At 44.9% G+C, this 17452-nt stretch overlaps 1 protein-coding gene across 1 annotated transcript in view; it reads left to right on the forward strand.

Moving 5' to 3' along the window:
- The window catches only part of LOC149301560 (uncharacterized), a 208630-nt gene extending 196406 nt beyond the window's left edge, over nucleotides 1–12224 (forward strand). The window contains exons 2-3 of the mRNA XM_089484056.1: nucleotides 4023–4143; nucleotides 10280–12224. Of these exons, the coding sequence (XP_089340182.1) occupies nucleotides 4110–4143; nucleotides 10280–11433 (1188 nt within the window). The 5' untranslated portion in view covers nucleotides 4023–4109 and the 3' untranslated portion in view covers nucleotides 11434–12224. The remainder of the gene's footprint in view (nucleotides 1–4022; nucleotides 4144–10279) is intronic.
- The last annotated feature ends 5228 nt before the right edge of the window (nucleotides 12225–17452 follow it).

Consider the following 17452-nt stretch of genomic DNA (forward strand, 5'->3'; position numbering starts at 1 on the left):
GTCTCTGCCTGAGTGCTTGGCAGTTGACATTTGAGGCCTTCAGGGGAGAGAGAGAGACTGAGGGAAAGAGAGGAAGGAGGCCCTGGAGGGATGGGGCCTTGGGAGATATTCTTGCCTGAAAGTCTCTTAATAAGGGCCTTCCTGAGATATTCGGGGTTCGCTTCCTAACAAAGAGGTTTCTGGCCCCATAAAGAATTTGGGGCAAACTGGATCTGAAAGGCAGTAGTAACCTTTTATCTTTCCAATGGGATTTACAGTGTATTTGCTTGACTGGATCTCCCAGCATCCACATGCCCAGAAGGAGGAGGGGTCTTGCCCTGCATTTCATGGGTCTCAGGCTTTGGGAATGTGTGCCTTTGGCCAGTGTCTGTGTGGCTGGGGCTCCAGGGTCCCTCCTGCCTTGTTCCATATTAACTGCAGGAGGAGCCTGTGAGGGTGGGGCAGGGGGAGGGGTCTTCCAGCTCCTCTGCCCCCATTGGCCAGAATGAAGAAGGGGAGGAGCTTCTGCCTCTCTATTTAGCTCTGTGCGCGGAAGAGTGAGCGAGGAGCAGAGAGTGAGAAAGGGACAAAGAGAGACAAGGAGGAAGGAGAGGGACAAGGCTTGGAAGGGTAGGCTTCACTGCTGTGCTGAGGCCTCCAACTGCCAAGCGCTGAGGTGGAGGTGGCCATTCTGTGTTCCAGCAGCCATTTTGTTCTGCTTGTGACTGTGGGGAATAATGTTCTGGAACCTTCTCTGAGGCTTCAGTTGAACAGAGGCTTCTCTCTCTCTCCTGAGGCTCCAGAGTCAGAAGGAGGCCAGGCTCCTTGGGCCAAAAGGAAGGAAGTGTGTCTCTTTTCTGAGAGGGTTTTCTTATTTCAGAGCTCTGCTTCTTCTGGGGAACATGGGTTTTAAAAGGGGTCAGAAATGGGGAGGATAGTTTTAATAGAAGCCTTATTCTTATCCTTCACAAACATTGGGCTTCTAAGAGGAGGCTAGTCCCCCAAAAAAGGCCAAAAGTGGCTCCTTTGGGAGGTTTTAAAAGTCTCCCCAGTTTTCTTATTAAGAGACTTTCAGGCAAGAAGGAAGCTGACATACCAGAATAACTCATATTACCAAGAATGAAACAAACAAACATACAAACAAACAACAAGAAGAAGAATATGGATTAGACTGAAATACAAACTACTTTTTTTTTTAAGGAAGACCATTATTAGGAGGGTAAAAACAAGACATGGGTGCTTCTACCCTTTTAAAACCGACTCAGGTTGTATCTGCACTGCAGAAATAATCTAGTTCTAAAGTGTGTTAACTCTCCTGGCTCCATCCTATGGAATCCTGGGATTTGTAGTTTGTTGTGGCATGAGAGCTCTCTGGCAGAGAAGGCTAAGTGTCCAAAGGTAAAATCCCAATATTCCATAGCGGTTAAAGCAGTGTCAATGTGCCTTATTTCTATAGTGCGGATGCAACCTTCTTGGGAAAGGGGCTGATGCTGGGGAAAAGCACTGGTGAACACTGGGATGCCCACCTCTGCATCGGCCCAAAAGAGGCTTATGTCACCTGTGTATGTCACCAGAAGGATGCTGTTCTCTGTGTCTTTGAGTGCTGCAGGGTCTCTTGCCAAGCGGATCCTAACCCTGCTCCCTTTTCTCAGGAACTTCATCTCAGTCTCCTTGTACATGGCTTTGGGGCCTCTCTTTTTGGAAGTGCCCCAAGTGCAGGACCACCAGGACCCCTGCCCACCTGATGGCCGACACAGAGGCCAAGCGGAGGGAGTTGCGCTCCAACACAAAGGGGCTGCGGAGGTACAACAACTCTTTGGTGAGTCCCCATCCTGGTTATTAGTGTCATGTGTTTCACTGCTGGGCCAGCTCATGAAAGCAAGTGGAGAACATACTCTCCCAATTTGGCAGAGACAGTACTGGTAAATCCTCTGTCACCCCACTTTTTCAGGGGCTTTCAAAAATGTCCTGGTTTTGTTCTCCTCCTCCCACTTTCCCCTTTGTCCTCAGCTCACTTCAGTTCCTACAAAATGAGTGCCAAGGGATTTTGAACCCCATCAACTCAAAAGTGGGGAGAGAAGAGGAAAGAAGGGAGCAGGGAGTCCTTGCTAGGAGTCTGAGGCAAAAGCAAACTGCGGTGCCCTTCCCCGCTTTTGTGACCTTCCTCATAAACATCTTTGGCCATCTTGACCACCTTCTCGTTTTGTTTGTCCACATGTGTCTTTCTTTTCCCATCTGTGAAATGTTGGGGGATATGGGGGAACATCTCTGGATCTAAGCTGTGGCCCTCAAGCCCACAGCGTTCTCCAGAACTGTTTTTTAATTATGACATTTGCCACTGAAATTTGGCAACAAATGGATAAATGCACTATAATTCTTTGGTGGCTAAATGTAGTATATGTTTTGGGATAGTCAATATCTTAATCTATCCTCAGTATCCCAGCCATAGCCTAAATTATTTTGTTTTTATCTTATCTTTGGTTTATATATTATATATTGTGTATATCGAGCTAGAATAGACCCATTCAATCAACTACTAAACGATTCTTCAACAGATAGGTAAATTCAGCTGATTCAGTGGGTCTACTCTGGTGAGGACCAGAGGCAGTTTTGCTTATGTGAAATTGCAATACTTGTGAAACTCAGCTTATTCCACACATGGTTGTAAATCCTATGGGATCAATAGGTCTTCTTGCACTGAGACTAACAGTATGATTCAGGCCCTTATCATGGTAATGAAAATCATTTGATGGTTCAGACTGAATAATAGTGAATCAAATATGATTGGGTGAGTTATACTTCTAAGATGTAGTGATTGTGTGCAGAGGGATTTTGCAGCACCCTTGAGACCAACTGTGTGAAAGATATTGCAGCATTGAACCTGGTCTGTGCCCCTTCTTCTGGCAACAGCCCCCTGACCCTCTCCTCTCACCCCCTCAGAGCTCAGCCCCAGTGGTCAGTGGGACGGGAATGGGGCTTCCCAGCCACAACACATTGCTATGGGCTACATTCCTCTGGCCATGCAAGCAACTGCACAAGACCATTCCTGAGAGGAAAAAGAAGGGATAGGAAATGTCCAAGACCCAGGTAGCCCCCTGTCCTTTTGGACTCTCACTCTGTGGGGCTCTTGCTACTGAGATGGCCTCAGGGAAGGCAGAGCAACTGACTTCTAACCTCTGGTGATGGTGGGGCTGGGGTGTCTTTTCCAGGCATTCCTCACCCTCCTCAAGGGCTGCCCCACCTTCGACCAGAGCCAGTAATGCAGCCACCATGGTTCTCCAGCTCTGGCAGAGTTTGTCCTTCAGCCCTCCCTGTTAGCTCACCATTTCCTCCAAAGGAGGCCATACTTGAAGGCCACAGACCCGGTCAGTCCCTTGGAGGGGACAGAGAGCTGGGGGGCTCTGGAAGAAAATGGAGTGGGGTGAACCCAGGAGGAAATGGATGGGAAACAGGATGATGTGAAAAGACCTTCCTATTGACACCCAGAGAATGTCAGAAACTCAGAGCTTTGCTTCCCAGATTTTATCCTACACAAACACACACACAATTGACATATCCAGCGGGAGCCATGTTGGCCATATAGCAGTAGCATCCCAAATCCACAAATCTAGGATATCTGATATGTTATATGGATGTGAATATACCACATTTTAGGCTTCACGGGAGAATGATAAAGAGAAGGCCAATAGATGGGACCTGTACTATTGGAGGTTGCTACCTCCAACAAAGGTTTTAAAATATCTTTTAAATTGGGACAGCATTGGCATGTTTTACCTTATCAACACCTACAAGTTTTCCTGTGTAAAAGCATGGAGCCTGCCTGAGAAATTCAGTTTTCTCTTCCAAACAGAGGGGCTTGTAGCCTCACAAAGGATTCGAGACAAACTGGATTTCAAAGGCAGTAGCTTTTTGCTTGCTAACATTATTTAAAGTTTGTTTCCTGGGATAAATTCTGAAGTAATGAAATAATATTTGGGATGCACCATGTGCTTTCCTTCCCTTTTATTAGTCACTCTCTGGATCAGGGCTATTTTCTATTGCAGGTGACTTTTGCGGATGTGGCGATATATTTCACCGAGGATGAATGGAAACTCTTGACAAAGAAGCAGAGACTTCTGTACAGCGATGTTATGATGGCGAATTATGAGAATGTGGCCTCTGTGGGTAAGGAACTTGACTCCACTGCCCTTCCTGTGAAGACTGAGGGTCCTTTCATACTACATTGTTATGGTGTTATGTTTCTACTTTAGAATTATGGAATCATAGAGTTGGAATAGGCAACAAGGGCCATCCAGTTAAACCCCTGGCCATGCAGGAATACACATTCAAAGCACCCCCAACAGATAGTCATCCAGCCTTTGTTTAAAGATCTCCAAAGAAGGAATGCTTTAGAAATAAATCTTAATAATAATAACAATGGCTCAGTACAGATTAGAAGAAAGGGGTGGCCACAGGCTGTCCCTTTCTCCTCCGGATCATTGCCGCAGCAACCTCATGGCTGCAAGAACGATCTGTAGCCAAAAGGAGCTCAGAAATGGAACTCCTTCCTGTGATGCCACCAAGGCGCCATTTGCACCTTGGAGCGTCACGGTGATATGTCTTATGCGCCGTGCTGTTTGGACGAGTCACACAAGACACGTCATGGATGCATGCGCCGTATGGATGGCGCTGCGTCAAGATTGTGCTGCCCATAAGTATTAGGCTTTGGGAGTGTGCAGTTACTGCATGCTCCCAAACCCTAAAATCACCGCCGGCATGCCACAAAGTGCCCATTTCTACCAGGCCAATAATAACAATAATGATACTCCACCACGTTCAGAGGAAGTATATTGCACTCTCAAACAGCCCTTACTGTCAGCAAGTTCCTCCTAATCTTTAGGTGGCATCTCTTTTCCTGTGGCTTGCATCCACTGTTCCTCTCCTTTTCTCTGGAATAGGAGAAAGCAAGCTTGATCCATCAAGGTGACATCTCTTCAAATATTTGAACAGGGCTATTATATCCACTCTTAACCTTCTCTTCTGGATAAATATAGCCAGCTCCTAAGCCACTTCTCATAGGGCTTGATGGTTTTCAGTTCCTTCACCTTTTTGGTTGCCCTCCTTTGGATACTCTCCAGATTCTCAACATCCTTTTTGAATTGTGGTGCCAAGAACTAGACACAGGGTTATTTCAAGTGAGGCCTGACCAAAGCAGAATAGAGTGGCACTATTACTTCTCTTGATCTAGACACTATACTTTTATTGATAAAGCCTAGGATCATATTGACCTTTTTAGCTGCCTCATGTTCAACTTGTGGTCTACTATGAGTCCTAAGCTACTTTCACACGTAGTTTAATTGTCATAACAATATCCTGTGTAATCTTGGAATTTGTAGTTTGGTGAGGCACTATTGCTCTCCACTTTCTAAGGATTCTAAATATCCCATTCTAAACTGCCAATTCTAGGATTCTGTGGGAAGGAACTATGGAGATAAATGCTTTTCACCCCCAAATGCTCCTCAGCACATCCCTCAGTAGGGCGGTTTACAGACTGCCCCTTTGGGGTGGCCTGTACCTGCCCCTTTCATCAACGGATCGGGGCCTCAGCTGCCACAGCGGCAGCCCTGAGGCCCCAATCCACCGCTTTTCCACGCCGTGGCCTGGAAAAAGTGTCCTTGGGGCTTCAAGCCCCAAAGACACCCCAACAGCGGCGTGGAAAGGAGAAAGGGGCCACTCTGCACCTTTCTCTTTTGTATCGCTGGCGCAGCTCTCTAAAGGCTGCACCAGCGACACAAATGAACGAACGAGCTCCAAAATGGAGTTCCTTCCTACATCGTGGAAAGGGCGCCACAAGCGCCCTTTCATGACACTAGGACGTCGCGTCCATGCCGCTCCGTTTGAATGCGGCGCAGTCGTGACATCCTAATGGGCATCACCATCTGCATGTAGAATGGGCGCCACCATTTTGTACATACTGTGTGCGTACTAGGGTTGGGGGCGTCTGAAAAAGATACCCCCGGGCAACCCTAGTACGTACACAGTATGTACTAGGGTGCCCTTCTGGAAAGGTCCTAAGTTTCCTGGCTTTTTTGGCCCTTCTTCCAGGCTTTTCAGGCTCAGGAGAGTCTTCTTGGGGAAAAGGCCTCCCTTGGCCCTACAATGGCTCAGAGAGAGCCCAATAGTGGCAAAATGGCCTCTGGTTCCCCAAAGGGATGCTGTGGGATACTGAGGAGAAAATAGTATTTCATTTCACCCCCAGACAATATAATGTTAGGTTGCTCCTGAGATCCCCTGTGGGCCAGTGTGACCCCCCCCCCCCATCCCCAACATTAGGCCATCCCTGTCTTATAGATGCCTTAAGGCTGGCACTTGACCCTCACCAAAATTGGAGTCCAGGTCCCAGCCCCCTTGCTCTTGCTTTCCCAATGACTTATTTGTATATTGATTATCCTGCCTTTCTCAACAAATGGGACTCAGAATGTCCCTTTTGTGCATCACATGCTGTGGATGTGTGTCTGTGATAGAGAGATGGAGGGAATGGGAAAAACAGAAAGGCAGGAAAGAGATGCTGAAGGTGAAAGCTGAAGCAGTGCGGATAGGCAAGAGGGAAGGTTGGAGAGTGGAGGGAGAAAGGGAAGGGGATCAGGTCTCTGGGAGCCAGGAAAGGAAAGCAGGAGCAAAGCCAGGATTGCCTAGCTCTGTGTTGTTGTTGTTGTTATTAATATTATTATTAACCTTTATTTATAAAGCGCTGTAAATTTACACAGCGCTGTACATACAATCTTTTTAATTGGACGGTTCCCTGCCCTCTGTCTTACAATCTAAAAAGACATGACACAGAAGGAGAAGGGAGTGGTGGTGGCTAAGGGGCCTGTCTACTAAGATAATACATATAAAATACATAGCAATACCGGAAATGATTCAAGAAAACAGACAAGAAAAGAACATCAAATAGCAAGTGACAACTATGCAATGCCTGGGAACGCTTCTCTGAACAGGATGGTCTTCAGCTCCGTTTTGAAGCTGGTTAATGAAGTGATGGCTCTTGCTCGCGGGGGAAGAAGGTTCCAGGAGTGAGGGGCAGCGAGTGAGAAGGGGCGAATCCTAGATGGTGCAGAGGAAATCCTGGGCTGGGACAGCAGGCTTGACTACCAGAACGGAGGGCCCTAGTGGGAAGGTGAGGGGAAATAAGGTGAGGTATGTGGACAGGAAAGGACCTCTGGGAAGGGTCAAGAGAGGGGCCTTGGGGATTGGGAGGCAGCCACCAACCTGACAGGTTTTAAGAACTGAACTGGTGAGAACCGGTTCAGGCCCTGGTTTTCAGACATATTAAGGGCTTCCATTTAGCAATTATGAACAATGTCTATGAAGAAAGGAAAGGCAACACAAAAATTCCTTTTTCTCTAATGTTTCTTTTTCCTACCTGAGCTTGCTTAGGGTCTTTTACCTGAAATGCTGGAGTTTGGGGAAGACACCTGCAAGTGCTATGCTTTTAGGGGAATTAGATTCTTAGCTCAAAGGGGAGATATACTTTGATTGAGGCAACAGTGACCTCAGGATCCAGCAAAGCTATAGCAGGTCTGCAATCACACAGAACTCCAGAGGCATTTGAAAGGCAAAATGCACACACATGCACAGAGAGAATTAGGTAACAAAGGTGGGAGTGGTGAATAAATGTAAGACTTTGCTAATGGTAATATGTTGCCTGGATGGATCTCAATCCCAGTTGCTGAGAATCCGGAATGGGGAGAGAAGTCAGTAGCTCCCATGGCAAGTGGGGTTGGAGAGTGTATTGAGGTGCTTAGCCATGTAAACCGACAGAGGACCCTATCGCATGGGATAAAAAAACAGCTTAACTTTTAAATAATAATAATAATAAATAAACATTTTATTTGTATACCGCCCTTCCATAAGATCAGGGCGGTTCACAACAGTTAAAAATACATAATACAGAAGTTAAAACCACGTCAAAAATTACAAAACAAGACAAAACAGTGCAAAAGTAAAAACCAAAAGCCAAAAGCCAAAAGCCCCTGGGTTAGCCAAACCATTGCCTGTGCGGCCTGTGCGGCGGGGGGGGGGGGGGGGCCTTTAGGGACTTAATCGGGGAATGCAATTTGAAACAGGTAGGTCTTCAAGTCCCGTTTAAATTGGGCCAGGGAGGCAACTGAGCGGAGCTCTATGGGCAGCGTATTCCAAAGGGCCGGGGCGGCGTTGGAAAATGACCTCCTAGAGGTGGAGGATAATCTTGCCCCGGGAACCCTAAGGAGTTGCTGCCCAGATGTTCTGAGGGTGCGAGGCGGAATGTACGGGGAGAGGCGGTCCTTCAGGTATCCTGGGCCCAAGCCATTTAGGACTTTATAGGTCAACACCAGCACCTTATATTGCGCCCGGAAGCAAATGGGCAGCCAATGGAGGTTTTTTAAAACCGGTGTTATATGGCTGGCCCTGGACATGCCAGTGACCAACCTAGCTGCCATGTTCTGCACCATTTGAAGCTTCCGGGTTTGGTATAAAGGCTGTCCCATGTAGAGTCCATTGCAGAAATCCAGTCTCGAGGTTACCAGGGCATGTACCACAGTTTCAAGGTCCCTCTGGGCCAGGTATGGGCGCAGCTGGCGAATAATAATATGTTTTTTATAATAATAAGAATAAGCCGAAGCTGATAACAGGTGCTCTTGACCGTCGCATTCACCTGAGCAGCCAGGCGAAGGGACGAGTCAAGAAGCACCCCCAGACTGCGCACGGAGTCCTTCACAGGGAGCGTGACCCCGTTCAGGACAGGTGGAACCACCGCCATTCCTGGACCAGGGGAACCTATCACAAGTACCTCCGTTTTCTCTGGATTCAGCTTGAGTCGGTTTTCCCTCATCCAGCCCATTACTGACTCTAGGCAGGCCACGAGAGGAGAGACGCCATCCTCGGTCACTGCATCAGTCGGAGACATAGAGAAAATGATCTGGGTGTCATCAGCGTACTGATAACCCCGCGCCCCATGTCTCCGGATGATCTCTCCCAGCGGTTTCATGTAAATGTTAAATAGCATGGGAGACAGAATGGCTCCTTGAGGGACCCCAGTTTTAAGGGCCCTCTCATCGGAGCACACGTCTCCCAGCTGAATTGAATTCTGATTCGGGCTGCATCCAGGTCCTATCATATGTGAATCTCCGCTGAATCCACCAGCCAAATCCATCCTGGATTCAGCCCGAATCCCCACAGCACTTCAGCGGCCATTTTTTTAGTGTTGGAAGCTTTCACTTAAAAAAGAAGGGGGATGCCTGAGCATGCCTCGGACCCAGGCTACATCTGGGATGGATTTGGCCAATAGATTCAGCAGTGATTTACACAAGATTGGACCCGGACATAACCTGAATTAAAATTCTGTTTGGGAAAGGTACCCTGGCTTTCTTACCCCATGCAATAGGGAGCAGAGTGTCTGCCTGCAACTGGACTGAGGCTGAAGAACAGCCACTAGGAGCAGATATTTATGCTGTAATTGTTGCTTAGTGGCAGAAACTGAGGGTACAAAAAGGTTTAAATTGCTTTAGAATGTTTCCTGGGTGAGGAAAGAATGGTCTGAAACCAAATTTAATGCAATGAGGGCTTGGTTTAAGCTCTCCCCATTTACTGTGACTTCCTTCACTCTGTCCATCACTTCTCTTAAATTAATGAGGAGAATTAAATTAAATTAAATTAAAATTACATTCTGGCCTCAAAAAGAAGAGCCCTCCCTCCGCCCCAACTGTCATCACCAGACCTGGGAGGGAGTGAAAAAGACAGGCCCAATTTCCATCAGGCCTAACTGTGAATTTTACTGTAACTCACGTCGCTCTGTTTTATTTTACTGTATTGTATTTATTTTTGTATTTTATTTTATTCTCTTTATTTTTATTGTTGTAACCCACCCGGATTCCTTGTGATTGGGCGGGCTATAAATAAATCATCATCATTATTATTATTGGTGCAAGTACCTCAGACAAAAGGGATTAGCACACTGATTCTCAGAGCCTTTTTCTGACTATTTCCTTCCAGTCCCATTCCTTAGCCATAATCCCTTCAACCTCTATAGACATAAATGGATCATGCAGCTAAATCCATTCATTTTCTCAAGGCAGGTTCTCCTACAATCTCTTCTTTGCTACCTCCTATGAGTAGGGATCCATACCTGCAAAAATGCTAAATTCAGGGCACCCACTCCAACTTTATTAATTTTATATCAAATAGAGAAGGGTTAACAGGTGGCTAAATCTTGGGGTAACACATTCCTCTCTTGATTCAGAGAGTCAGTCTTGTGTGTCATTGTTCTTTTTTTTTTTTTCAGAAGAACATGTCAGTCTTGAGAGAGTCCATACATGTGAGAGGCCACATAAATGCCAGCACTGTGGGAAATGTTTTCCTTCAAAGTCAAACCTTGTGAGACATCAGAGAGTCCACACAGGAGAGAAGCCACACAAATGCCAGCATTGTGGGAAATGTTTTGCCTATAAGCCAGTCCTTGTCATGCATCGAAGAGTCCACACAGGAGAGAAGCCATACAAATGCCAGAATTGTGGGAAATGTTTTTCTTCGAAATCACACCTAGTGAGACATCAGAGAGTCCACACTGGAGAGAAGCCATACAAATGCCAGCGTTGTGGGAAAGGTTTTTCTCAGACATCAAGCCTCCTGATTCATCTGAGAATCCACACAGGAGAGAAGCCACACAAATGCCAGCATTGTGGGAAATGTTTTGCCTATAAGCCAGTCCTTGTCATGCATCGAAGAGTCCACACAGGAGAGAAGCCATACAAATGCCAGCATTGTGGGAAATGTTTTTCTCAGAAGTCTAACCTCCTGATACATCTGAGAATCCACACTGGAGAGAAGCCATTCAAATGCCAGCATTGTGGGAAAGGTTTTCCTTTAAAGTCAAACCTAGTGACACATCTGAGACTCCACACAGGAGTGAAGCCATTCAAATGCCAGCATTGTGGGAAAGGTTTCTCTCAGAAGTCAAACCTCCTGATACATCAGAGAGTCCACACAGGAGAGAAGCCACACAAATGCCAGCATTGTAGGAAAGGTTTTTCTCAGAAGCCCAACCTAGTGACACATCAGAGAGTCCACACAGGAGAGAAGCCATACAAATGCCAGCATTGTGAGAAATGTTTTTCTTCAAGGTCACACCTAGTGAAACATCAGAGAATCCACACAGGAGAGAAGCCATTCAAATGCCAGCATTGTGGGAAATATTTCTCTCAGAAGTCAAGCCTAGTGACACATCTGAGACTCCACACAGGAGAGAAGCCATACAAATGCCAGCATTGTGGGAAAGGTTTTCCTTCAAAGTCAAACCTAGTGATACATCAGAGAGTCCACACAGGAGAGAAGCCATACAAATGCCAGCATTGTGGGAAATGTTTCTCTTCGAAATCATACATAATGATACATCAGAGAGTCCGTGCAGGAGAGAAAGCACATAAATGCCAGCAGTGAACTAACACTGTTTTTGTTAAGAAGTATTACAAGAAAAATATTTTCAATGCATTGGTGTTAAGAGAAAGCCCTTGTGATTTTGTTTTTAAGGGTTGTCTGTTCATAAAGTTATTGATTTTTGTATGTTGTTGTGTTGTGTTGGGTTGTTGTTGTAGTTGTTTTTATTTTTTTTATAGAATTCTAGAATAAGAATGGACCACAAGACCCATGCAGTCCAACCCCCGACACACAGGATGACAAAGCATGGATTTATAGGATTCTGGCTTTGTAAGGCACCACAAGTGCCATCGAGTCCAAGCCCCTGCCATACAGGAAGACGTAGCATGGTGGGTAGGTGTGTTATGTGTGAATGTGACAGAATTAGAAGATGAAGTATGAGATGAAGGATCTGGCACAGAGAAGCAAGAAAAGCTCAAACTGAATGTGCAAAAGATAAAGACACCGTAATGCAAGGGCATGAAACCGAATGTACTAAAAGAAGAATGGACTGTGTATAACACAACTTGATGTAAAGAGCACCAGAAGAAGAACGGAATGGGAACAAGACGTCACTCATCAGGAAAAATGATGCACATATTAAAAAGCATAAAGGAATCTTCAAAACCATGGTGATAGTGTGCCAAAATCAGCTGGAACTGGCACCCATCGCTCTTTCAGAAAACTGATCGACCTCTGGGAAGATTTGTGTGCATGAGCATTGTATGAATGTGTGCATGATTTGAGGCCTCTTGATATGTAATATATTAGAATGAATGTCCCTAATGTTAGAATAAATGTTACATACAAAGTGTTTGAACCCAGATCTGGTCTCTTATGTGTCTGATTAAAAGTTTTATAGTCCAATTCTGTATTTACTCATCACCCTAGATGTAAAGAAGAACACCTAGATTGGTGACAGGAGTGTGATCTCTCATTTCACCTTCTGGAGCTTCTGCACTGATCCCTGAAAGCGGAAAGAGAACTAACCAAGCAGTGGGGACACACTTCCTTTAACCCATTACGGTTCCACTATAAGAGACAGGCCTTGGAGTTCTGAACCACTGCCAGCCGTAAGGTTTGGTTTAAAATATAGGGGCTCGCTCATCGCCTGCAGCCTCTGGTTCCGTTGGAGGCAGGGCCTCTTCTCCAGCATCACCTGGAACAACGGACCAGAACAGTGGACAACAACAGATGTATGTGGCATGTGTGTTTGTGCATATACATCTGTATATATACATCTGTATATATATGTATGTATGTGGAGGCATCTCTATCTAAGTGCATTCAGACTTATACTTTTAAGAGCCTACACACACAGACATGGAATGTTTAAAGTCTATAGATCTTGCATACAATACCCATAGATACATCTATACATACCCATATATACCTGTGTACGCACATGTATTTATTTATATATATATATATATATATATATATATAGAGAGAGAGAGAGAGAGAGAGAGAGATGCAAACACATGTACACATATATGTTGCATCATATATATATGATTTATATATTTATATATACTGTTCTACTTGCATACAATTTAAACATAAGGAAATGCATAGAGAAATATGTAAGTACATATGAATGCGCATGTATACACCCCCCAGGTTCTGGTCAACATCAGCATGTAGATATAATTGTAATTTTATATATGTTTACTTCTGGTCATAACAGCATAACTGCCCTGCGATTACTGCAATTGGAATGTCTATACTTTGTGATGTTTTTATGACATGTATTTTACACATGATTGCCTCCTGAGGACACTCTGAGGTGCTGCCATTGGCTGGAGTCCCCACCCTCCCACCATCCCTGGCCCTGATTGGCTGGAATCATACTCCTTCCCACCATCCCTGGCCCTGATTGGCTGGAATCCCAGTCCCTGTTCCTTGTGTTCTAGTAGACATTTGTTCAGGTGGCCATTTTGTGTTCAGGAAGCCATTTTGTGTTCCAGCAGCCATTTTGTGTTCTGGGGGCCATTTTGTGCTGCTTGTGAATGTGGGGAATGTTGTTCCAGAACCTTCTCTGAGGCCTCAGTTGAACAGAGGATTCTCTTTCTCTCCTGAGGCTCCAGAGTCAGAAGGAGGCCTGGCTCCTTGGGCCAAAAGGAAGGAAGTGTGTCCCTTTGTGTGTCTTTTGTGTATATTTCCTGAGAGGGTTTCCTTATTACAAAGCTCTGCTCCTTCTGGGGAACATGGGTTTTAAAAGGGATCAGAAATGGGGAGGAGAGTCTTAATACAAGACTTATTCTTCTTCTTCAGAAACATCGGTCTTTGGCCACTAAGAGGACAATTGCACCCAAATTACGCCAAAAGGAGCCCCTTTGGGAGGTTTTTAAAATCTCCTCAGTTTTCTTATTAAGAGATTTTTATGGATGAAGGAAGTTGACAAAGCAGACCATCTCACATTACCAAGAATGAAAGAAACAAATATAGAAACAAACAAACAACAACAAAAATAAGGATTAGACAGAAAATCAAAGTGCTTATTTTTTGAAAGTAAAACCATATTAAGAGGGTAAAAACCAGACTTGGGTGTTTCGACCCTTTTACAACCAGCTCAGGCTGTATCTGCACTGCAGAAATATTCCAGTTTGAAACTGTGTTAACTCTCCTGGCTCCATCCTGTGGAATCCTGGGATTTGTAGTTTCTTGGGCACCAGAGATCCAGAGCCACTCAAGGCAAGGCTCTCCAGGGCTCTCTTGGCCCTCCTTTGCTTGCGAATACTGACTATCTCAGGAGTCTCTATATTAGAGCATCAGGAAAACCTTTAGGTATTGTTAAGGTTGGGAAATCCTGTTTGGGGTCACTTCTGACTTTAGGGACCTTACATCCTCCATTAAGGGTTTCCTGAAGGCCTCAAACTGCCGACTGTGAAGCGCTAAGGTTGAGGTGGCCATTTTGTGTTCTTGCAGCCATTTTGTGGTCCAGCGGCCATTTTGAGACTGACCATTGTGACCTCAGTCTGATGCTTCTTACCTGAAGCCTTGATAGTGTCCCATTGTGATCTCAGGCTGATGCTCCTTACCTGAAGGATTTAGATGGGACTATTGTCACTTCAGATTGGTGCTCCATACCTGAAGGAATGAGACCGGCCATTACATCAGACTGATGCTCGTTGCCTGAGAGATTGAGATTGGCTCATTGTGACCTCAGTCTGATGCTCCTTACCTGAAGCATTGATAGTGTCCCATTGTGATCTCAGGCTTATCTTCTTTCCTGAAGGATTTAGATGGGACTATTGTCACTTCAGACTGGTGCTCCATACCTGAAGGAATGAGACCGGCCCATTACCTCAGGCTGATGCTCGTTGCGTGAGAGATTGAGATTGGCCCATGGTGATCTCAGACTCAAGCTCCTTGCCTTAAAGATTTAGATAGGACTATTATGAGTTGAGGCTGGTGCTCTTTACCTGAAGGATTGAGACTGGCTCATTGTGACTTCAGCCTGAAGCACCTTCTCTGAAGGATTGAGAATGGCCCATTGTGACCTAAGGCTGATGCTCCTACCCTCATGCATTGAGTCTGCCCATTTTGATTTCAGTCTGATGCACCTTGCCTGAAGTACTCAGATGGCACTATTGTGCCTTCAGTTTGCTGCTCCTTACCTTAAGCATTGAGACTGTCCCTTTGTAATCTCAGAATCAGAGAATTAGAGAATCATAGAGTTGGAAGAGACCACTGGGGCCATCCAGTCCTCCCTGCCATGGAGGAACTCTCAATCAAAGCATATTGAGAGATGACCATCCAGCCTCTATTTAAAAACCTCCAAGGTAGGAGATTCCAATACACTCTGAGGAAGGAGTGTGTTCCAATGTCCCTCCTAATGTTGAGCTGGAATCTCTTTTCCTGGAGCTTGCATCCATTCCTCCGGTTCTTGTTCTCTGGAGCAGCAGAAAACAAGCTTGCTCCCTGCACAATATGGCATCCCTTCAAAAATTTAAACAGTGCTGTCATATCACCTCTTAACCTCACTTCTCCAGGCTAAATATTCACAGTTCCCTAAGTCTTTCCTCATAGGATATGGTTTCCAGACCCTTCACTATTTTAGTCGCCCTCCTTTGGACACACTCCAGTTTCTCAACATCCTTTTTGAATTGTGGGGCCCAGAACTGGACACAATATTCCAGGTGGGGCCTGACCAGAGTAGAATAGAGTGGGACTATTACTTCCCTTGATCTAGACACTATACTTCTATTGATGCAGGCTAAAATTGCATTTGCCTTTTTAGCTGCTGCATCACACTGTTGACTCATGTTCAACTTGTGGTCTACTTAGACTCCTAGATCCCTTTCACACGTAGTTTCATTCAGCCAGGTGTTCCCCATCCTGTATCTGTGCATTTCATTTTTCCACCCTTAATGTAATACGTTACATTTCTCCATCTCGAATTTCATTATGTTAGCTTTGGCCCAGCTTTCTAGTCTATTCAGGTCATTTTGAATTTTGATCCTGTCTTCTGGGTTATTAGCTACTCCTCTTAATTTGGTGTCATCTGCAAATTTGATAAGTATGCCCCCAATTCTGTCATCCAAGTCATTGATGAAAATGTTGAATAGCACTGGGCCCTGGACAGAGCCCCACTGGACACCCCACTGGTCACTTCTCCCCAGGACGAAAAGGAGCCACTGTTGAATATCCTTTGGGTTCGGTCAGTTAACCAATTACAAATCCATGTAACAGTTTCCTTGTCCAGCTTGTTTCATGTTTTTGTTTTATATACTGTTTAATTTGGTTAACTGCTATTAAGAGACATAGCTATGAGATTCTATGATATGGGGTGCCCTATAAAACTTTTAATAAATGAAGAGGTATTGCAATCCTATATATACATTAATATTAGACACAAATCCAGAGAATGTTAGCCTTTTGGATGCCAGAAGGTTCCTCTCATTCTTCAGAGCAAGAAGCAACACTTCAGCTGCCTTCTAGAAGATAAAGCAAAAAGGCTTCCAAAAGAACTGAAGCCTTGGGCAAGTCACACTCTCTCAGCCTCAGAGGATGGCCATGGGAAACCCACTCTGAAGAAACCTCCCAAGAAAACCCCTTCAGAGACTCCCATAAGGTCACCATAAGACCTGGAAACAACTGGAAGGCAGACCCCAAGAACAACATTGGGAAATAGGGGCAAGCCTTGCCTTGGGAAAGTGTAATGACTGGGCTCCAGTCAATGGAGGTCTTCTTCAGGCAGTAAAGGGAGGTTTATGCAAATGCAGAATGACATCACTGCTACGGAAGGCTCTCTTGACCAATCAGAGAGCAAGATGAAGGTTCTTCTGGAAGCTTCCGTGAGAAGGAGATATAAGGCCTGAGAGACCAAGAGACAGTTGGGGGAATTGTGTCGGTTGGAGATCGAGAGAGAGAGAGTTAAAGAGCGGATCTTGGACGTTAGTCTCAGAATTGGATGCTTAGGTCTATTTCTTTCTTTAATAGCTTGTATGAATTGAATATTATCTACTTACAAATATTGTACCTGCAAGATTCTTAATATCTTGTATGTCTTATATTTCAGTTATATTTCGTTATGTATAATAAATACCTCCTTGGAGTATCTACTACTCAACGCTCCTTTTACACGTGTCTTGGATTGGTTGATGCTTGGGAAGATCAGTAAAGAAGTAGAAATAAGGTTCCTTAACTGGTCCCAGTGTAGGTTAAGGGAAGTCCTTTTATAATTCACTGGATGGAGGCAGCGGGATTTAAGGAATTTAAGGGTCTGCTGGGCTAAGAGCCATAATATCTAAATGTTTAATTAACAATTTGTAATCCACTCTGATAGCCTTTTGGCTGAAGAGAGAACGGTATAAAATTATTATTATTATTATTATTATTATTCCAGGGCCGCAGTTTGGCTGCTTGGATCACCGGAGATCATCACAGTGAGTCAGTTGGAAAAGCCCATCTCACTCCAGAAAATAAAGGTACTTGAGGAGTTTGCACTCTACGTCTTTCTGTAATAATAGCTACAAAACTGATAATAGCATTTGGGACATTTAGTCTTTTAAAAACAAATATGGCAGATTTAAATGTT

This window comes from Sceloporus occidentalis, unplaced genomic scaffold (genome assembly GCF_023333645.1).
Source record: "Sceloporus occidentalis isolate IW3139 unplaced genomic scaffold, rSceOcc1.0.p SCAF_21, whole genome shotgun sequence".
NCBI classification, from domain to species: domain Eukaryota; kingdom Metazoa; phylum Chordata; class Lepidosauria; order Squamata; family Phrynosomatidae; genus Sceloporus; species Sceloporus occidentalis.